This window comes from Vespa velutina, chromosome 2 (genome assembly GCF_912470025.1).
Source record: "Vespa velutina chromosome 2, iVesVel2.1, whole genome shotgun sequence".
NCBI classification, from domain to species: Eukaryota; Metazoa; Arthropoda; class Insecta; order Hymenoptera; family Vespidae; genus Vespa; species Vespa velutina.
Window position 1 is genome coordinate 5,631,252 of NC_062189.1, and position 22,773 is coordinate 5,654,024.

The 22,773-nt window shown below is 27.3% G+C and overlaps 6 protein-coding genes and 1 long non-coding RNA gene across 7 annotated transcripts; all 7 read right to left on the reverse strand.

Moving 5' to 3' along the window:
• Window positions 1–100: 100 nt before the first annotated feature.
• LOC124946895 (putative gustatory receptor 28b) lies at window positions 101–1,903 on the reverse strand. The gene is made up of 7 exons (XM_047488287.1): window positions 1,556–1,903; window positions 1,188–1,465; window positions 875–1,123; window positions 565–817; window positions 437–505; window positions 305–377; window positions 101–207 (listed from the first exon to the last, which is right to left on the reverse strand). The coding sequence occupies exons 1-7, from the start codon at window positions 1,901–1,903 to the stop codon at window positions 101–103; spliced, it is 1,377 nt and encodes a 458-aa protein (XP_047344243.1).
• Window positions 1,904–2,427: 524 nt separating this feature from the next.
• On the reverse strand, window positions 2,428–3,581 carry LOC124946896 (putative gustatory receptor 28b). Its single transcript, XM_047488288.1, has 5 exons — window positions 3,442–3,581; window positions 3,133–3,359; window positions 2,927–3,024; window positions 2,772–2,861; window positions 2,428–2,691 (listed from the first exon to the last, which is right to left on the reverse strand). The coding sequence occupies exons 1-5, from the start codon at window positions 3,579–3,581 to the stop codon at window positions 2,590–2,592; spliced, it is 657 nt and encodes a 218-aa protein (XP_047344244.1). The 3' UTR covers window positions 2,428–2,589.
• A 25-nt stretch (window positions 3,582–3,606) lies between these two features.
• LOC124946909 lies at window positions 3,607–6,570 on the reverse strand. The gene is made up of 7 exons (XM_047488331.1): window positions 6,387–6,570; window positions 5,948–6,203; window positions 5,691–5,876; window positions 5,361–5,607; window positions 4,860–4,919; window positions 3,867–3,968; window positions 3,607–3,627 (listed from the first exon to the last, which is right to left on the reverse strand). The coding sequence occupies exons 1-7, from the start codon at window positions 6,568–6,570 to the stop codon at window positions 3,607–3,609; spliced, it is 1,056 nt and encodes a 351-aa protein (XP_047344287.1).
• A 689-nt stretch (window positions 6,571–7,259) lies between these two features.
• On the reverse strand, window positions 7,260–8,831 carry LOC124957803. The gene is made up of 4 exons (XR_007103740.1): window positions 8,652–8,831; window positions 8,091–8,524; window positions 7,940–8,029; window positions 7,260–7,859 (listed from the first exon to the last, which is right to left on the reverse strand). It is a non-coding gene; the product is annotated as an uncharacterized LOC124957803 (long non-coding RNA).
• A 2,662-nt stretch (window positions 8,832–11,493) lies between these two features.
• On the reverse strand, window positions 11,494–16,170 carry LOC124946425 (putative gustatory receptor 28b). Its single transcript, XM_047487116.1, has 5 exons — window positions 16,151–16,170; window positions 11,959–12,211; window positions 11,831–11,899; window positions 11,682–11,771; window positions 11,494–11,600 (listed from the first exon to the last, which is right to left on the reverse strand). The coding sequence occupies exons 2-5, from the start codon at window positions 12,163–12,165 to the stop codon at window positions 11,529–11,531; spliced, it is 438 nt and encodes a 145-aa protein (XP_047343072.1). The 5' UTR covers window positions 12,166–12,211; window positions 16,151–16,170; the 3' UTR covers window positions 11,494–11,528.
• A 2,463-nt stretch (window positions 16,171–18,633) lies between these two features.
• Window positions 18,634–20,693, reverse strand: LOC124946910. Its single transcript, XM_047488332.1, has 7 exons — window positions 20,574–20,693; window positions 20,130–20,447; window positions 19,900–20,049; window positions 19,512–19,768; window positions 19,186–19,432; window positions 18,814–18,903; window positions 18,634–18,738 (listed from the first exon to the last, which is right to left on the reverse strand). The coding sequence occupies exons 1-7, from the start codon at window positions 20,691–20,693 to the stop codon at window positions 18,634–18,636; spliced, it is 1,287 nt and encodes a 428-aa protein (XP_047344288.1).
• Window positions 20,694–20,927: 234 nt separating this feature from the next.
• On the reverse strand, window positions 20,928–22,699 carry LOC124946911 (putative gustatory receptor 28b). Its single transcript, XM_047488333.1, has 7 exons — window positions 22,349–22,699; window positions 21,983–22,257; window positions 21,668–21,916; window positions 21,358–21,610; window positions 21,230–21,298; window positions 21,051–21,170; window positions 20,928–20,999 (listed from the first exon to the last, which is right to left on the reverse strand). The coding sequence occupies exons 1-7, from the start codon at window positions 22,697–22,699 to the stop codon at window positions 20,928–20,930; spliced, it is 1,389 nt and encodes a 462-aa protein (XP_047344289.1).
• Between the last annotated feature and the right edge of the window lie 74 nt (window positions 22,700–22,773).

Sequence of the window (22,773 nt, forward strand, 5' to 3'; positions counted from 1 at the left end):
GGTGTTAAAGTAAACAAAGCCCAATTATTTCGATTTACCGTTTTATAAGTATTATATAAGAATACATTTGTAAATTTTTAAATTAACACTTTTATCGTTGCTACGGTGAACAAGTTAAAGGACTAGCATAATGATTTATGATCATTCTTTTATTGAATCGTTTACTTGTATCATGATAATCATATATGTCGTTATAATGCCGATACACTGAAGAATAAATAAGTAAATTATATATTTCATTATATTTTACTTTTAGAACATGATTGTAAGTAAATAATAATACTAACCGAACAAATGTGTTTACAATCAAAATTATATAAACCGAATGCGGTATAAGCGTTATGACGTCGCATCATTTGCAAAGAAAATATTTCCACCTGTAGAGAAAATATTATTAATTCATGTAAATTCTGAAATATTTCATAGAAATAACAACCTCCTTTTGAATCCCGAAATCATTATTTTGCCCATAAAATGTATGAATAATTTCATTGGTTCGGTCAGCCTAGAAAAATCATAAAATCATAATATAAAATAAGACTACGAATCACTGCATTCCCATACCTCTTTTGTTGATTTATCACACACATAATTAATGATAAAAATCTTAGTCAAATGTTGTAAACACAACAAAAGTATTCTAAAGAAAATTAAAATCAATTCTTGAGTGTTACGTATTTCTTCCTTCCACTTCACATAAAACGTATATAATGAATACGTGTCAAGTAAAACACACATTGCAATTTCTAGAGATATCTGTATGCCGTATATATTACTAAGATTTTTGGATACTCTGTACAATTCCAGATGAATCTGTCTGTGAATATCAAACTTTCACGTATATTATAAATAATACTTTGTTCGATGGGCTCACCTGATTGTTCGTAACAACATCCTACTTCTATTTATTTTGTGACTCGAAATTTGTAATTGTGACTGCCTTTGTCTTAATGATGGTGCAACGATAAATAATTTTTTCGAATCGACAGGGAGAACTCGTTCTATAGAAAAAGAACCATCAGCTTCTCTATGTTCAAATAATTCCGAAGCAATAGAAGAAATAGGTAGAACACTGACGTCGGCAAGAATTTCGTTCGCTCGTTGAAATTCCGATTTGATACATCTACGTATTTTGAAGATTTCCAATTAATAATAAAAATGAATTAATGCGTAAATATGTTACATACCTTACAATGGTAATGAATTCGATCACCAATAAAAATTCGACGATAAAACTATATAAATATAATAATGTTATGATATATTTGTCAAGTGATTTAAAAAACGTCTGACCTCTTAAAATTTGCTTTACGATCGTTACCATAATAAAGGAGAACAAATAAATGATAATTATCGTTATGTCCTTTATTGTTCTATTGTAAATATTGTTGAAAGATGCTGATGAGCCTAACGCTTGAAGCGTTTTGTCGATCTCGTTTATTTTTTTAGTACATAATTTCAATGTCTGTGTATTGTTCGTTTCAAGATAATCAGTGAATAATTTTATTAAAAAAATCGTAAATATTAATACATTATACACAGTTCTAGGACTTACCTCGCTCTGATATAATCCTATTATAAGTATTATAATTATCACCATATGATGTATGATAGTTGTCATATGAAATATAGTTATATGAAAATCGTTTATTTTGTTATTATTCCAATAAAAACGACCAGCGATGTATAGACAGCAAAGTGACATTGAATAAAGGAAACTACATATTCGTCTTGAACAATCACGGCGAAATCCAAAAACACGCAATCCAAAGATAATGCTTAGAATATCGATCGGCCGCAAAACATCATTCATACTTTTTGATCGCTTATACCGTGTTTTATCAACTTTAGAAATACGTCGAACATTTTCTTTCTTTCTAAATCTCTCAAATAAATTTTTCATGCTTATTTAGTCGTCTTTTCCAATTGTCGACAAACACAAATCACAATTACTTGTAAAATAGAAAAATAAATTTTAATATATCGAAGTAGTTTTTCTTTTTATCTTTGTTTTCGTCTCTTATTTTGAAACTCGAAGCAGTGTACGATAAGATGTCTTCGAAGGATATTATCGTAATGCGCGATAGTATCTCAATTGTGGCGTTGCGTACTCATCGAGTCGATAACACTCTCTATTTCATTAATAATATTATCTTGAATAATTTATAACAATGTTTAAGTCAGTGAAAGTATAAAAGGACGAGTATTACAATTCAGTTGAGGAAAGTTCAATATCTCTTATTATTATATTTTTTATTAATAACATATATTTTTTATAAAATAAAAATAAAATTAAAGGATTAAACATAACAATAAAAAAAAAAGTAACAGTACTGATAATGCAATGAAAAAAAAAATCACTTTGAAAACAGAAATGAAAAAGAAATAAACATATGCAGCTATTTGGTATATACAAATTTCCTGATTGTATTCACACCTTTTAAATATTTGTGCTATAAAAAAGTACATGTAATGGATGAGAAGTATAAACGGCTTACTATATATATTTAATGCTATAAACAGTATTAAAAATTTCTACACTTAATATAGCTCTAGACATATTCATATCGAAAAATGATCTTATATTTCTCAATTATTATTAGTTGATAACGTTGAATTTTTAATTAAAGCTTGTGGTAAGTCCCCAACTTGAATGAGAATAATGATGTAAGTTGTGATGATACCGATCACCTAAAAATAATAAACATTAGTTATTTATAATGCTAACATAAATCTAAATATCAGTAGCAAAAATTATGCTTTGAACGTACATTACGTATCAATGTATGGTCTATATCAAAAAAGCCATTAATCCTAAAAATCAGTGGGTTTTGAATAAGCTGTAGAGTGAAATCACTAATCTGTAATTATAATAAAGTATTGATAGTTATTAATTTCTCGTAAATTTGTATTAATCAATTATTACCTCTGCACAAAATTCGTTACTGATTGACGGTTCGTACAATTCACAAAGAATATCTCCGGTGTTTGTCGCATGTAAAGAAATAAGATATAACATCAATACTTATTTCGTTCAGCCTTTGGTTGAAATTTGAAGAAAAAAATTCATTATCGTAAAAAAAAAAATAATGAACACTCATAAGAAACATACCTCGGTGAAAGTTCGTGCACATTCATAAGTTACTATAACGATCTTGATCGCAAAATGAGAAATCCAATATAAAAAATTGAAAGTTGTTAACAGTTGTTTACGATAGTCCATAGACATTAAGAAGCGGAACATATTGTAAGATATAATGATGATTAAAATTAAAGATGCTAATGTAGACAATAAAATATGTAAGCTATAAGCATCATTTACATTCCTAGCACACTTGATTATTTCCAGATGTATCTCCCTTTGATAAGAAATGAAATATATGAAAAATTAATACAACAATTTTATACAAATCGACTGTAATTATACGGTTATTAAATTACTTCGCTTTTTTTATCCTTATAACGTCTTCGTCCAATTTATACGTTTGACGAATATTATTTGATGCATGCTCATTCTTTCTAATATTCCTCCTTCGAAGAACTCTTTTATGTTGTGGAGAATCAATAGTAGTCGTTAACATGTTTTTTAGTAGTTCATTCAATTGACTAAATTTCATCTTTATACAACTATTTATAGTTTAAAACTCATTAAAAATAGTATATCTAACAATTTTGCGAAACATAAAACAATTTACTTGCCTTATCCAGAATAAAAAAGTAAAATCGTTGATTAATAGTACAATAGCGGGAAGACGATATAGATAAAGGATGACAAAAATTCTCCAGTAATTCATACCGAGTGATAGTAAACTTTGAATATCAATTATCATCATAATTATTAAGGTGAAAACAAAATATAACATTACATAAAAATATTGCCAAAAACATTTAGATAAATTCATTGGAATATTTAGTTGTTCCATGATTCGAATACAAGTTTCTATTTGCAACTTGAAACGTTTTGTCTTCTGCAAAAAATAACAAAAGATGATGTAAGATAAATATACCAATAAATTGAATAAATTACAAGCATGAATAACTTCACCTTTCTTCTAAGAATACCAGCGATAATTGAGATGATATAAGATATATAAATATTGTATACGTATAACCGATATGTTATTTGTATAAAGAATGATAATGTTTCTTCAGCAATAAATATGAAAGATGAATATAAATAGATCATTGAGACATAAAAAATGATAGAAAAGCAACTATAAACTAAACCGATCATGTTAATATTAATATCGATGAAATATTCTATTAAACCAGTGGAAAATATCGAATTCATTATTATCAACGGTTTAATGCCACGTTGAAACTCTGCCAGTGTAGACATTTTCAAAATATTCGTCAAGGTTTCAACTGAATCTGTATTTTTTTTTTCCTTTCATAAAAAAACTAATTATTTCAATTTTTTTAGACGAAAAGAATGCAGAACATTCTTAGTATTGATATGACACTTACGATACCTCACAACACTTTGTTCGCATTATATTTCATTACATTCGTAGTTGACATTTTCTTGACCTATGTTCGCATTCGGTGGAGGGGGAATTCACCTTTTTTGTCTAATCATTCGATTAAATCCACTTAAACATATTACTTTCTTATCACATAAAAATAAATAGGAAATTATGGAATACTTAGATATTAGCTTTACATATTCTTCTCTCATCTTTCTGTTCTTTCGCTTTTTCTTTTTATCGATTTACAGATGAAAAATGTGTTATACTACAAAATATGATATTACATAAAACATTGTCTATTACGTACGATACATTTTCGAATAAAGAAACATTCCGATTTATTCATTATGTCATCGACGTTGAATTATAAATTGTATTATTGATATATACTTCAGATTCACCTCCAACTTGAATAAGTATGACAAGATAGGTAGTAATCGAACCAATCGCCTACAACATACATAGATATCTTACATTGTCATAAAATGAAAAATAAAAGAAATCAAATTTGTATTTTCAATTTACATTGTACATAAATGTATGATCTAGGTCGTAAAATCCGCAAGCAGTAAACTTTAAACGATTTTGTATTAATTGCATCATAAAATTACGAATCTGAAAGAAACAAATAGATTTTATATATTTTGTGTATATTACTAAATCAATAATTGATAAAAATTATTTCCTACTTGATCGCGAAATTTCCTACTGGTCGAAGGAACATACAATTCATACAGAATCTCTCCAGTGTTTGCGGCATATAAAAGAAATAACGAAAGTCAATATATATCTTCTTACATCTCTTACATTTAAAAAGGATTCTACATTTTGTAAATATCAGATACAAGATTATGCAATAAAAAGAATAGAAATTGTAAAAAAAAAGCATACTTCTGTAATCGTTGTCTCACATATATTCGTTTTTACCAAAGTCATAATGCAAAAATAAAAAATCCAACTTAAATGCACGTATAACTTTTTTATAACATTATTATGTTTGTTTGCCATTGAGATAATGTACAGATCGTATAACAATGTCGTGATAAATAAGATGGATGTAAATATAGATATAAGAATAGGTAATCCATAAGCTTCATTTATGATTCTGGCACATTTCATTAATTCCAAATGGATTTGTCTTAAATAAAAAAAAATAAGAGAAAACTGTTAAAAATCAGAGAAGAATAATAAACCACTTCGTACTAATTGTCAATGACTTACTTGATTCTTTTTAATTTTACAAAATTTTCATTCGTTTTGTACGTTCCATAAACAGTAGATAACGAAAAATCATCTTCCCAGTTATCTTTCATTCTGAGCACTCTTGCATGTTGTGGAGAATCGATAGTTGTTCTCACCATGCTTTGCAGTACAGCATTTAATTGACCAAACTTAATCTTTATATATCTACTTAAGATCACTCGTTAGATTTTAATAATTGTTGACTAATTTTATAAGAAATAAAAACAATGACTTACCTTATCCAAAAGACGAAAGTAAAATCGATAATCAACATTACGATGACAGGATAAAAGTCGATGTAAAATAACAGTAATATCGAACTATAGTTTGGCCATAACATTGTCTCAGAAAACCAAAAAACTTCAGCTAGAGTTAAATCTAATATTATGAAGATTAAAAATGCATATATGACACACTGATACCAGAAAAATGAAGAATAATTTTCCGGAACGTTCAATACATCCATTCCTCGTGTACAGGATTCTATTTGTTCTATGAACAATTTTATACACTGTAAATATTAACCAATCAATCTTAATAATACAGCAATCACAGAATCAAAGAAATTCACATTAAAAAATAAAAATATTTCTACCTTTCTTTTCGTAAAATTATTGAAAATTACAATGTTATAGATGAAAATATTACTAAAATAATTCGAGATCGTAATTATACTTCTTAATTCTGATCCTTTATTATCCATTAAATTGTCAGATGTATTCATAAACGTAAAGAATAAGATATTGTAGAAAACAAAACAACAAACGACATAAGCAAAACCAATTATACGAATCATTCGATCAACGAAATATTCTAACAGGCCAGTACAAACGATTGAATTAACAATAATCAATGGCATGACGGAACGTCGAAACTCTTTCGATCGAAACATTTTAAAAATTTCTTTGATTTCCTTTATTAATATTCAAACTTTACATTTACAATTATAATTTTAAAGTTTCTGTTCTTATTTTCAACTGACTCCTCGCTAGAATTTTCGAGCGATACTAATTCCTATTAGCAATTTTTGTTCTCCTTATACTTAAGTGTTTTCATAATACATAACATTATGACATATTATTACGAAAAACTATTATTTTCCTACACTCCCTATCTCTTCCATCATGTTAAATATTTTCTTCGACCTTGTCTTTTAATGGAAAGCATTCATCAATATACATAAGTATTACCTCTTTATCAAGTGAAAATCAATAAAAAATTATTCATGAAGCGAAACGTTATATTGTCCTTAACTGTCATCACTATTAAAATAGCAAACGAATTAAAACATTTAATCTTCTTAACAATTTTATTACATATAAGAAATTACTCGTAATATTATATAATAACACTTGTATAGTTTGTAAAATTGACAGAAGGACCACCGTAGTGATTTATCATCCTACTTTTATTGCATCGGTTATTTGTATAATTATAAATATGTGCATCGTTATAATTTCCATACACTGAAGAATAAAAAAATCATTAGATATTTTATTATTATTATTCTTTTACAGCATAATTATACGAAAATTATAGTATCAACCGAACAAATATACAATATTCGCAATTAAGATTATATAAATCGAACGTGGAATATATATTATGAAATTATATTAACTTATCAATTAAAAAAAATTATCAATATTGGAGAAAAAACTGTGCAGAAGGTCCAATATTATTACATATAATATAATTTTAGCGAAAAATTTTTAAATAATTTCATTGTCTTTACCGACTAAAAAATGATTTATCTTATGCTCGACCATAATTGTACACATCGAAAAACTTATTACTTTAGTTATCTCATTGGAAAGGCAATAAAAAAAAATCGCTGTGATAATGGTAGTGAAGTAGAATTGAACACCAATTTCCATATTACATTCAAACATTTAAGTAGTTGTGCTAGATAAAAAAGACACAATTTATAAAAGTAGCATAAACGGATAACTCTAAATATTTAATGCTATAGAGATTACTAATATATTTTAACTCTTAATATAGTTCTAAACGCATCTGTATCTAAGAATAATCGTAAATTTCTCAATCATTATTAGGCGATAAAGTTGAATTTTTATTTAAATCTTGTTGTGATACATTTCCAATTTGAATGAGAATAACGATATAAGTTGCAACGATTCCGATCACCTAAAAATAATAAACATTAGCTGTCTATAATTTTAATATAAATCTAAAAATCGGAGGCAGAAATGGTGCATTGAACGTACGTTACGTATCAATGTATAATCGAGATCAAAAATGCCACAGCTTGTAAGGATCAATGGGTTTTGAATAAATTGCAAAGTAAAATCACGAATCTAGAAGTATAACAAAATATTGATATTAACTTCCTGAACTTTCCCAATTATCAATTATTACCTTCATACGTATTTCGTTACTGCTTGATGGTTCGTACAATTCGCAAAGAATATCTCCGGTTTTCGCCGCATGTAAAAAAATATGATATAACGTTAATAAATATTTCGTGCAGACTTTGATTAAAATTTTATGAAAAAAAATTTCTTATTATAACAAAAAATATAAAGAATACTCATAAGAAAAATACCTCAGTGACTGTTCGTGCACATATATGACTTACTAAAATGATCTTCATGGCAAAGAACAAAATCCAACAAAGAAAAGAATAATTTTGTTCAATTTGTAGTATATTGTCCATAGATAATAAGAGATAGAACATATTGTAAGACATAATAGTGATTAATATTAAAGCTGTTGATATAGAGAATAAAATATGTAAGCCATAACAATCGTTTATATTCCTTGCACACTTTATTATTTCCAGATGTATCTCCCTTCGATATGAAATGCAATATAGAAAAAATTAAAACAGCTGTTTGATATATATATATATAATATTAAATTATCAAAAATTAATATTAATAATTACAAATATTATAAGTTGCACCATATAATAATTACCTTGCCTTTTTTATCCTCCTAATGTCTTCCTTTGATTTATACTTTTCACGAATATCATCCAAAACAGGCTCGTTCTTCCTGATATTCCCCCTTAGAAGGACTCTTTTATGTTGCGGTGAATCAATAGTAGTCGTTAACATGTTTTTTAGTAGTTTATTCAATTGACTAAGTTCCAACTTAATAAAACTATATATAATTTAAAACTCGTTAAAAATAATATATCTAACAATTTTGTAAAACATAAAACAATTTACTTGCCTCATCCAGAATACAAAAGTAAAATCGTTGAATATCAATAAGATAAGTGGAAAACGATATAGATAAATCATGATAAAAGTTTTCCAATAGTTTATCCGATATAATATTAAGTTTCGAACATCCTTAATAATTATATATAATAACATGAAAACAAAAAATGTCATTACATAACACTGTTGCCTAAAGAATTTAGATAAATTCATCGGAATTTTTAGTTGTTCCATGGTTCGAATACATGTTTTTATTTGCAACGTGAAATGCTTTATCTTCTGCAATAGATAACAAAAGATATTGTAAAATAAAAATATTAGTAAATTGAATAAATTACAATAAAGCAAAACTTCACCTTTCTTCTGAGAACACCAGCGATAATGAGAAAGATATAAACCACATAGCTGCTATATACGTATAACCGATGTGATATTTGTATTAGGATTGGTTGTGTATCTTTATAAATAAATATGTTAGAAGAATATAGATAGAATATCGAAACGTAAAAAATGATAGACATGCAAGCATAAACTATACCAAACATATTAATATTAAAATCGATGAAATATTCTGCTAGACCAGTGCAAAAAATCGAATTTATTATTATCAACGTTTTGAAGCCAGGATGAAATACCATCAATGAAGACATTTCCAAAATATTTGTCAAGGACTTAATTTGATCTATATTCTTTATTTTCCTCGAAAAAAAAATTAATTATTTCAGTCACACGGATTGGAAAACTTTATACACTAAGTTCTTTTAGAACAAGAGAATGCAGGACATTCTTTGCTGAATTATAATATGATACTTATGACACCTCATAACGCTTTGCTCGCATTATATCTTACTACATTCATAGTTGATATTTTTCTGACCTATGTTCGCATTCGGTGGAGTGGGAATTCTCCTTCTTTGCGTAATCATTCAATTAAATGCACTTGCATATATTACCTTCTTATCGCATCAGAATAAATAGGAAATTATAGAATACTTAGATATTAGTTTTACATATTGCACTCTTCTTTATATCTACACGCTAATTGTGCTAATTTTGTCTATAGCATTGTCTTTTTATCGATTTACAGAACAGATAAATAGACGTAATATAAAAGAAAATATATTTTTTAAAAAAACATTGTCTATTATGTGCGATATATTCTCGAATAAAAAACCACATTAATTCATCCATTATTTCGTCAACGTTGAATTATAAGTCGTAATATTATAGAATACTTTAGGTTCACCTCCAACTTGAATAAGTATAACAAGGTAGGTAGTAATCGAACCAACCATCTACAACATGAACAGATATATTAAATTCTTATAAAGTGAAAAACGAAATGAATCAAAAGTGTATTTTCAACTTACGCCGTATATAAATGTATGATTTAGATCGTAAAATCCGCAAGCGGTAAAATTTAAATGAATTGGGATTAATCGAAAAAAATTTGGATTAATTGAAACATAAAATCACAAATCTGAGAGAAACAAATTGATTTGATATATTTGGTATATATTCCAATATCAAAAATAGATGACAATTATATCCTCTATTTGATCGCGAAATTTCCTTATGGTCGAAGGTTCGTACAATTCATAAAGAATCTCTCCAGTCTTCGCGACATATATAAAAAATAAGGAAAATCAATATTTACATATCTTAAATTTAAAAGTTATTGTACATTTTGTAAATATCAAATACATGATTAAATAAAAAAAAAGAATAAAAGTTGTTGAAAAGAACATACTTCGTAGACGTAATTGTTATCTCACATATATTAGTTTTTGCAAAAATCATGATGGCAAAACAAAAAATCCAATTTAAATACACGTATAATTGTTTTATCCACTTGTCATCTTTGTTTATCATTAAGTTAACGTACAGATTGTACAACAAAGTGTTGATAAAAAGAGCCGATATAAATATAGATATAAAAATTTGTAACCCATAAGTCTCATTTATGATCCCGGCACATTTCATCAATTCCAAATAAATTTGTCTTGAATGAAAAAAAATAAAAAATGGATAAAAATCGCACAAGAATAATAAAACGTTTCAGAACAATTATCAATATCTTACTTGAATTGAATTAACGATAATCAATGGCATGAAGGAAAGTTGAAGCTCCTTTTTGATCGAAATATCTTAAAATTTCCTTTAACTGTCTTTTTAAATATTCATCTCATGATATAATTTTATGGATTCTGTTCTTATTTTCATGCGATTCCTTGTTGAAATTTTCGAGCGATACTAATTCCTATTAGCAATTTCTGTTCTTATTATACTTGAGTATTTTCATAGTAGATGCCATTATGACTTGCACTTAAAACTACCACTTTCCTATACATCTTATCTCTTCCGCCATATTGAATATTTTCTCTGTCCTTGCCTTTGATGGAATGCATTCATCGATATACATACGCATTACCTCGTTATCAAATGAAAATGAATTAAAAATTAAGTGAAACTCTATATTGATATTAATTGTCATCACTATAAAAGTAGTTAATGAATTATATCATTTATTTTCCTTTACATTTTATTATATAAGTAATAAGTTGTAATTTCTTATAATAACATTCTTTTTTTTTGTAAATTTGACAGAACAATAGATCGTTATAGTGATTTATGATCCTTCTTTTATTTCATCGGTTACTTGTATGAGGATAACTATGTATGTCGTTATAATTCCGATACACTGAAAATTAAAAAAAATTATTAGACATTTTATTATTCTTTTTCTTTTTACAATCCAATTATCGTAAATAGTTGTACTAACCGAACAAATGTGTTTGCAATTAAGATTATATAAACCAAATGCGGAATATACATTACGACATTGCATCATTTGTAAAGAAAATATTTCTACCTGTAAAGAAAACAATATTAATCTACATATATACCAAAATATTTCCCATAATTATTAACCTCTTTTTGTATCTCGATGTCCGTACTGTTACCATAAAATGTGTGAATAATTTCATTAGTATGTTCAGCCTAGAAAAATCATGAAATAGTTATATAGAATTGAATACCGAATCACTGTTCTCTCATACCTCTTTCGTAGTTTTGTCACACACGTAATTAAGAATAAAAATCTTCATCCCATATTGCAAACAACACCAAATCGTTAAAACGAATTGAAAACTCACTTTGTGAATATTATACGTTACTTTTTTGTACTCCACATAAAAGTAATATAACATATACGTATTTAGAAAAATACATATCGCAATTTGTAAAGATATTTGTATTCCATACATATTACTAAGATTTTTGGATATTCTGTATAATTCCAGGTGAATTTGCCTGTGAATATCATACTTTTAAGTATATTATAAATAATACTTCATTCTGTCGACTTACCTGATAGTTCGTAACAACGTTCTACTTCTATTTGTTTTATGACTTGCAATTTGCAATTGTGACTGCGTTTGTCTTAATGACGGTGTAACGATAAATAATTTTCTCGAATCTACAGGAAGAGTTCGTTCTATAGTAAAAGAATCATCATTTTCTTTATGTTCAATTAATTCAGAAGCAATAGAAGAAATAGATAGCACACTGACATCGCCAAGAAGTTCGTTCGCTCGTTGAAATTCCGATTTGATGCATCTAGGTATTTCAAATATAATATTCCAATTTATAAAAATAATAATGAATTGAGACTTAAAATCATTACCTACCTTATAACGGTAAGGAATTCGAAGACCAGTATAAATTCGACCATGAAAGAATATATATATACGAAGATGAAAACTACCATGGACGGGTTATAATTCGTTTGATGTGATAAAACCATACCGCAGATAGTTATAATTAAAGAGAGAAACAAATAAATAATAGCGATTACTACGCCAATAATTGTACTTTTGTAAATGCAATTGAATAATGCAGATGAGTCTAACGCTTGAAGTGTTTTGTCAATCTCGTTTATCCTTTTTGTACATAATTTCATCGTCTATTTACCGTTAAAATCACGAAAATTACTAACAAATATTATAGAGTACAATTGTTAATATTAATATATCGTAAAGAATTCTTAAACTCACCTTGCTGTGGTATAATCGCATCATAAGTATCACAAATATCACCGTTTGATTAATGATAATTACAACATAAGATATAATTCCATCTAATTTATACATCGTAGTGTTGTAAACCCATCCTACATGATGAAACCGACAGGCAGAATACAGACAGCAAAGTGACATAGAATAAAGGAAACTAAGTATTGGTCTTGAATGGCCTCGGGGAAATCCAAAAACACGCAATCCAAAGATATTGCTTAGAATATAGATTGGCCATAAAACATCATCCATACTTTTCGATGGTGCTTTGTAATTTTTGAAGATACTTTGAATTTCCATTTTTTTTATAATTCTCTCAATTAAATTTCTCATAGCAACTTTGTTGTCTTCTTTATAATCGTCAACGATCAAAACAATTTTATTTGGATAATGGATAAATTACTTTGAAAAGATCGAATTCTTTATCCTTTTCGTATCTGTTTTTTTCTCTTATTTTATAAAACACGAGCGAAGGATATCTCCGATGAGATGCCTTCGAAGGATTTTATGTTAATGCGTATACGTATGTACTTCTCGAGTATGACGCTGTGAAACTCATTAAGTCGATAACGTTGTCTATTTCATTGATATATCTCTTTATCTTGAATAATTCATAGCACTGTCTAAGACGGTGAACGCATAATAGGTCAAGTATCATAAACTAGCTGAGGAAAACTTAATAACTTTTATTGCTATATTATTTATTATCTGCATTAATAATTTGTATAAAACAAAAAGAAAATAACAAAATAGAATATGATAATGAAACGAGAGTAACAATACTGAAAACGAAACTTTTTATTTATAAAAAAAATTACATTGTACGTGTTGATCAAAATCGCTACAATGGGACAATGATGAACGATTAAATTGCATTTATTGCCTTACTTCAAGTTCTCCTGTATGAAAATTACAAATACGTCTGATCTTTCCTAATCGATCTGTTCAACCTTTACAAGATATTAATGTGCAAATTAATTTTATTAACATCAATTAAAATTTTTCTATCGTAAGAAATCTAATAATATAACATCACTCCAATGTATTAAAAATAATCAAAAAATTTCGTAGGTATGTTGACAGCTATGATACAGTTTATTTTTATTTATTTAACATACTATTCGAATATATCTACTTTCGATTAATTGAATATGAACTAAAAGTTGTATATGTGACCATGTCCGACTGAACATTTCCACAAATGAAATAATTTCAATTACATTAACTTATCAATTAAAAAAAATTATCAATATTGAAGAAAAAAACTGCCCAGAAGGTCCAATATTATTACATATAATGTAATTTTAGCGAAAGAATTATAAGTGATTTCATTGTCTTCACCGACTAAAAAATGATTTATCTTATGCTCGACCATAATTGTACACATCGAAAAACTTATTTCTTTAGTTATCTCATTGGAAAGGCAATAAAAGAAAATCTCTGTGATAATGGTAGTGAAGTAGAATTGAACATCAATTTCCATATTACATTTAAACATTTAAGTAGTTGTGCTAGATAAAAAATACATAATTTATAAAAGTAGCATAAACGGATAACTCTAAATATTTAATGCTATAGAGATTACTAATATATTTTAACTCTTAATATAGTTCTAAACGCATCTGTATCTAAGAATAATCGTAAATTTATCAATCATTATTAGGCGATAAAGTTGAATTTTTATATAATTCTTGTTGTGAAGTTGAATTTTTATATAATTCAAATTGTTTCCAATTTGAATGAGAATAACGATGTAAGTTGCAACGATTCCAATCACCTAAAAATAGTAAACATTAGCTGTCTATAATTTTAATATAAATCTAAAAATCGTTGGCATAAATGGTGGTGCTTTGAACGTACGTTACGTATCAATGTATAATCGAGATCAAAAATGCCACAGCTTGTAAGGGTCAGATAGTTTTTTATAAGCTGTAGAGTGAAACCACTTATCTGAAAGATCATAAAGTATTGATAAATATTGATTTAAATAAATTTGCATTTATCAATTATTACCTCGGCACGAAATTCATTACTGGTTGATGGTTCGTACAATTCGTAAAAAATATCCCCCTAAAAAAACGACATATATAAAAAATAAGGAAAATCATTATTTTCATGTCTTAAACTTAAAAATAATAGTACATTTTATAAATGTCAAATATATGGTTAAATAAAAAAGAGAATAAAAATTGTTGTAAAGAACAAACTTCTGTAATCGTTGTCTTACATATATTAGGCTTTGTGAAAAAATTTTTCATTAAGTGAAACACTATATTGAAATTAATTATCATCACTATAAAAGTAGCTAACGAATTATATTATTTATTCTCCGTTACATTTATTACATATATGTAGTTAACTGTAATTTTTATAATAACATTCGTGTAGTTCGTAAATTTAACAGAACAAATGATGACTGCATGTCATAAACGGGTGATTTATGATCCTTCTTTTATTTCATCGGTTACTTGTATCATTATAACCAAGTATGTCGTTATAATTCCGATACACTGAAGAATAAAAAAAATCATTAGGTATTCTATTATTCTTTTTCTTTTTACAATCCAATTATCGTAAATAGTTGTACTAACCGAACAAATGTGTTTGCAATTAAGATTATATAAACCAAATGCGGAATATACATTACGACATTGCATCATTTGTAAAGAAAATATTTCTACCTGTAAAGAAAACAATATTAATCTACATATATACCAAAATATTTCCCATAATTATTAACCTCTTTTTGTATCTCGATGTCCGTACTGTTACCATAAAATGTGTGAATAATTTCATTAGTATGTTCAGCCTAGAAAAATCATGAAATAGTCACATAAAATTCAATACCGAATCATTGTTCTATCATACCTCTTTCGTTGTTTTGTCACACATATAATTAACGATAAAGATCTTCATCCCATATTGTAAACAACACAAAATTGGTACAATGAATTGAAAAATCACATTGTAAATATAATACGTTTCTTTCACGTACTCCACATAAAAGAAGTATAATAAGTATATATTTAGAAAAATACATATTGCAATTTCTAGGGATATCTGTATACCGTACATATTACTAAGATTTTTAGATACTTTGTATAATTCCAGATGAATCTGTCTGTGAATATCATACTTTTAAGTATATTATAAATAATACTTTATTCTTTCGACTCACCTGATAGTTCGTAACAACGTTCTACTTCTATTTATTTTGTGACTTGCAATTTGCAATTGTGACTGCATTTGTCTTAATGACGGTGCAACGATAAATAATTTTCTCAAATCTACAGGAAGAGTTCGTTCTATAGTAAAAGAACCATCATTTTCTTTATGTTCAATTAATTCAGAAGCAATAGAAGAAATAGGTAGCACACTGACATCTCCAAGAAGATCGTTTACTCGTTGAAATTCCGATTTGATGCACCTACGTATTTCACACATAATATTATCATTAATAAGAATAATAATGAATTAAGACTTAAAATCAGTACCTACCTTACAATGGTAAGGAATTCGAAGATCAGTAAAAATTCGACCATGAAAGCATATATATGTAAGAGGAAGTAAACTATTATAGTCGATTTATAATTCATTTGATCTGTTAAGACCATACCAAAAATAGTTACTATTAGAAATAAAAACAAATAAATAATAGCGATTACTATATCCTTAATCGTTCTTTTGTAAATGCAGTTGAATAATGCAGATGAGTCTAATGCTTGAAGAGTTTTGTCAACCTCATTTATCCGTTTTATACATAATTTCATTGCCTGTTTATCGTTCGATTCACGAAAATTACTGATAAATATTATAGAGTAAAATCATTAATATTAATATATAATAAAGATTTCCTGAACTCACCTCGTTCTGATATAATCGCATTATAAGTATCACAAATATCACCATTTGATTAACAATAATTACAACATAAAATATAGTTCCGTCTAATTTATAGATATTAGTTTTGTTAATCCATCCTACATAATAAAACCGGCCGACAAAATACAGACAGCAAAGTGACATAGAATAAAGGAAACTAAGTATTGGTCTTGAATGGCCTCGGGGAAATCCAAAAACACGCAATCCAAAGATATTGCTTAGAATATAGATTGGCCATAAAACATCATCCATACTTTTCGATGGTGCTTTGTAATTTTTGAAGATACTTTGAATTTCCATTTTTTTTATAATTCTCTCAATTAAATTTCTCATAGCAACTTTGTTGTCTTCTTTATAATCGTCAACGATCAAAACAATTTTGTTTGGATAATGGATAAATTACTTTGAAAAGATCGAATTCTTTATCCTTTTCGTATCTGTTTTTTTCTCTTATTTTATAAAACACGAGCGAAGGATATCTCCGATGAGATGCCTTCGAAGGATTTTATGTTAATGCGTATACGTATGTACTTCTCGAGTATGACGCTGTGAAACTCATTAAGTCGATAACGTTGTCTATTTCATTGATATATCACTTTATCTTGAATAATTCATAGCACTGTCTAAGACGGTGAACGCATAATAGGTCAAGTATCATAAACTAGCTGAGGAAAACTTAATAACTTTTATTGCTATATTATTTATTATCTGCATTAATAATTTCTATAAAATAAAAAGAAAATAACAAAATAGAATATGATAATGAAACGAGAGTAACAATACTGAAAACGAAACTTTTTATTTATAAAAAAAATTACATTGTACGTGTTGATCAAAATCGCTACAATGGGACAATGATGAACGATTAAATTGCATTTATTGCCTTACTTCAAGTTCTCCTGTATGAAAATTACAAATACGTCTGATCTTTCCTAATCGATCTGTTCAACCTTTACAAGATATTAATGTGCAAATTAATTTTATTAACATCAATTAAAATTTTTCTATCGTAAGAAATCTAATAATATAACATCTAATAATATCTACTTTCGATTAATTAAATATGAACTAAAAGTTGTATATGTGACCATGTCCGACTGAACATTTCCACAAATGAAATAATTTCAATTACATTAACTTATCAATTAAAAAAAATTATCAATATTGAAGAAAAAAACTGCCCAGAAGGTCCAATATTATTACATATAATGTAATTTTAACGAAAGAATTATAAGTGATTTCATTGTCTTCACCGACTAAAAAATGATTTATCTTATGCTCGACCATAATTGTACACATCGAAAAACTTATTTCTTTAATTATCTCATTGGTTATCTCTTTGGAAAGGCAATACATTCTTCTTTAGTTATCTCATTGAAAAGGCAATACAAAAAGATCACTGTGATAATGGTAGTGAAGAAGAATTGAGAACCAATTTCCATATTGCATTTACACATTTAAGTACCTGTGCTAGATAAAAAGTACATTATTTATTCTCCTTCTTTGTGTAATCATTCAATTAAATCCACTTGCATATATTACCTTCTTATCGCATAAGAAAAAATAGGAAATTATAGAATACTTAGATATTATTTTTATATATTGCACTCTTCTTTATGTGTACTCGATAATTGTGCTAATTTTGTCTACAGCATTTTCTTTTTATCCACTTACAGAACAGATGAAATAGTATAATATAAAAGAAAATATATTTTTTAAGAAAACATTGTCTATTACATGCGATATATTCTCGAATAAAAAACCACATTAATTCATCCATTATTTCGTCAACGTTGAATTATAAGTCGTAATATTATAGAATACTTTAGGTTCACCTCCAACTTGAATAAGTATAACAAGGTAGGTAGTAATCGAACCAACCATCTACAACATGAACAGATATATTAAATTCTTATAAAGTGAAAAACGAAATGAATCAAAAGTGTATTTTCAACTTACGCCGTATATAAATGTATGATTTAGATCGTAAAATCCGCAAGCGGTAAAATTTAAATGATTGTGGATTAATTGAAACATAAAATCACGAATCTGAAAGAAACAGATAGAATTTATATATTTGGTATATATTCCAATATCAAAAATAGATGACAATTATATCCTCTACTTGATCGCGAAATTTCCTTGTGGTCGAAGGTTCGTACAATTCATAAAGAATCTCTCCAGTGTGCGCGGCATATATAAAAAAAATAAGGAAAATCAATATTTACATATCTTAAATTTAAAAGTTATTGTACATTTTGTAAATATCAAGTACATGATTAAATAAAAAAAAAAAAAAAAAAAAAATAGATATTGTTGAAAAGAACATACTTCTGTAATCGTTGTTTCACATATATTAGTTTTCGCGAAAATCATGACGCTAAAACAAAAGATCCAAAATAAATGCACATATAACTGATTTATCCAATTGTCATAATTGTTTGTCATTGAGATAACGTATAGATGGTATAACACAGTCGTTATAAATACGATGTATGAAAATGTGGATACTAAAATTTGTAACCCATAAGCCTCATTTATGATTCTGGCACATTTTATCAATTCCAAATAAATTTGTCTTGAATAAAAAAAATTAAAAATGGATAAAAATCACAGAAGAATAATAAAACGTTTCAGACCAATCGGCAATATCTTACTTGATTCTTTTTAATTTTACAAGGTTTTCATTCATTTTGTACATTCGATAAACAGTAGATAACGAAGAATCATCTTCCCAATTGTCCTCCATTCGAAGAACTCTTTTATGTTGTGGAGAATCGATAGTTGTTGTCACCATACTTTGAAGTACAGCATTTAATTCACCAAATTTACTTTTTATATATCTACTTATGGTCATTTGATATAGTTTAGTAATTGCTAAATTATTTTGTAATAAATTTAAACCTTGACTTGCCTGATCCAAAAGACAAATGTAAAGTCGGTAATCAGCATTAAAATGATAGGACAAATGTCGATATAATATATCTGTAAAATCGAACTATAGTCTAAGCTTGATGATAATTTTATCTCAGAAAACCAAATTACTTCGGCCGCACATAAACTTGATATTATAAAAATTAACAATACATCTGCGATACATAGATATCGAAAAAATGAAGAGTAATTTTCCGAAATGTTCAGTTCATCCATTCCTCGTGTACAGGATTCTATTTGTTCTATGAACAATTTTGTATTCTGTAAATATCAATCAATCAATCTAAATAATACAGTAAACACTTATAGAAATTCTCATTAACTAATCGAAAAATTTCTACCTGTCCTCTCGTAAAACCGCTTAAAATTATTATGTTATAGATAAAAGGATTATAAAACAATTGCAATAAGGTAATTATTTTCATCAATTCTGTTCCGTGACATAACATAAAATTACCAACTATATTTCTCAACGTAAAAAATAAGAAATTATAGAAACAAAAACAACAAATGGCATAAGCAAAACCAATCGTACGGATTGTTCGATCAACGAAATATTCGAATAGACCGGTACAAACAATTGAATTAATGATAATTAACGGCATGACGGAACGTTCAAGCTCCTTCGATCGAAACATTTTAATATTTCCGTTAATTGTCTGTTTAAATATTCACACTTTTCATCTCCTGATATAATTTTACAGATTCTGTTCTTATTTTCATGTGACTCGCTGGAATTTTCGAGCGATACTAATTCCTATTAGCAATTTCTATTCTTATTATACTTGAGTATTTTCATAGTAGATACCATTATAACTTGCACTGAAAACTATCACTTTCCTATTCATCTTATCTCTTCCACCATCTTGAATATTTTCTCTGTCCTTGCCTTTGATGGAAAGCATTCATCGATATACGTTTGCGTTATATTCACTTTATCAAGTGAAAATCAATAAAAAATTATTCATTAAGTAAAACGCATTATTGATATTAACTGTTATCACTATAAAACTAGCTAATGAATTAAATTATTCATCCTTCTTTATCATTTCATTACATATAAGTAATTAATTGTAATTTCTTATAATAACATTCGTGTAGTTCGTAAATTTAACAGAACGATAGACCACAGTAGTGATTTATGATCCTTCTTTTATTTCATCGGTTACTTGTATCATTATAACCAAGTATGTCGTTATAATTCCGATACACTGAAGAATAAAAAAAATCATTAGGTATTCTATTATTCTTTTTCTTTTTACAATCCAATTATCGTAAATAGTTGTACTAACCGAACAAATGTGTTTGCAATTAAGATTATATAAACCAAATGCGGAATATACATTACGACATTGCATCATTTGCAAAGAAAATATTTCTACCTGTAAAGAAAAAAATATTAATCTACATATATACCAAAATATTTCCCATAATTATTAACCTCTTTTTGTATCTCGATGTCCGTACTGTTACCATAAAATGTGTGAATAATTTCATTAGTATGTTCAGCCTAGAAAAATCATGAAATAGTTATATAGAATTGAATACCGAATCACTGTTCTATCATACCTCTTTCGTTGTTTTGTTACATATGTAATTGACGATAAAAATCTTCATCCCATATTGGAAACAACACCAAACCATTATCATAAATGGGAAAATCACTTTTTGAATATTATATGTTTCTTTTTTGGATTCCACATAAAAGTAGTATAACATGTACGTACTTAGAAAAACACATATCCCAATTTCTAGGGATATCTGTATACCGTACATATTACTAAGATTTTTGGATACTTTGTATAATTCCAGATGAATTTGTCTGTAAATATCGTACTTTTAAGTATATTATAAATAATACTTTATTCCTTCAACTCACCTGATAGTTCGTAACAAAATTCTACTTCTATTTATTTTATGACTTGCAATTTGTAATTGTGACTGCGTTTGTCTTAATGACGGTGCAACGATAAATAATTTTCTCGAATTTACAGGAAGAGTTCGTTCTAAAGAAAAAGAACCATCATTTTCCTTATGTTCAACTAATTCAGAAGCAATAGAAGAAACAGGTAGCACACTGACATCGCCAAGAAGTTCGTTCGCTCGTTGAAATTCCGATTTGATGCATCTAAGTATTTCAAATATATCCAATTTGTAACAATAATAATGAATAAAACTTAAAATCATTACGTACCTTACAAAGGTAAGGAATTCGAAGACCAGTAAAAATTCGACCATGAAAGAGTATATATGTAAGAGGAAGTAAACTATTACGTCCGATTTATAATTAAATTGATCTATTATAACCATACCGAAGATAATTATTAATAAGGAGAGAAATAAATAAATAATAGTGAATACTATTTCCTTAATCGTTGTTTTGTAAATGCAATTGAATAATGCAGATGAGTTTAATGCTTGAAGAGTTTTGTCGACCTCATTTATCCGTTTTGTACATAATTTCATTGCCTATTTATCGTTCGATTCACGAAAAATACTGATGAATATTATAGAGTAAAATCATTAATATTAATATATAATAAAGATTTCTTGGACTCACCTCGTTCTGATATAATCGCATCATAAGTATCACAAATATCACAATTTGATTAATAATAATTACAACATAAAATATAGTTCCGTCTAATTTATACATATTAGTTTTGTTAATCCATCCTACATAATGAAACCGACCGGCAGAATACAGACAACAAAGTGACATAGAATAAAGGAAACTAAGTATTGGTCTTGATTGACCTCGGGGAAATACAAAAACACGCAATCCAAAGATATTGCTTAGAATATAGATTGGCCGTAAAACATCATCGATACTTTTCGATGGTGCTTTGTAAATTTTGAAGATACTTCGAATTTCCATTTTTTTTATAATTCTCTCAATTAAATTTCTCATAGCAACTTTGTCGTCTTCTATAATCGTCAACAATTAAAAAAAGTTTGTTTGGATAATGGATAAATTAATTTGAA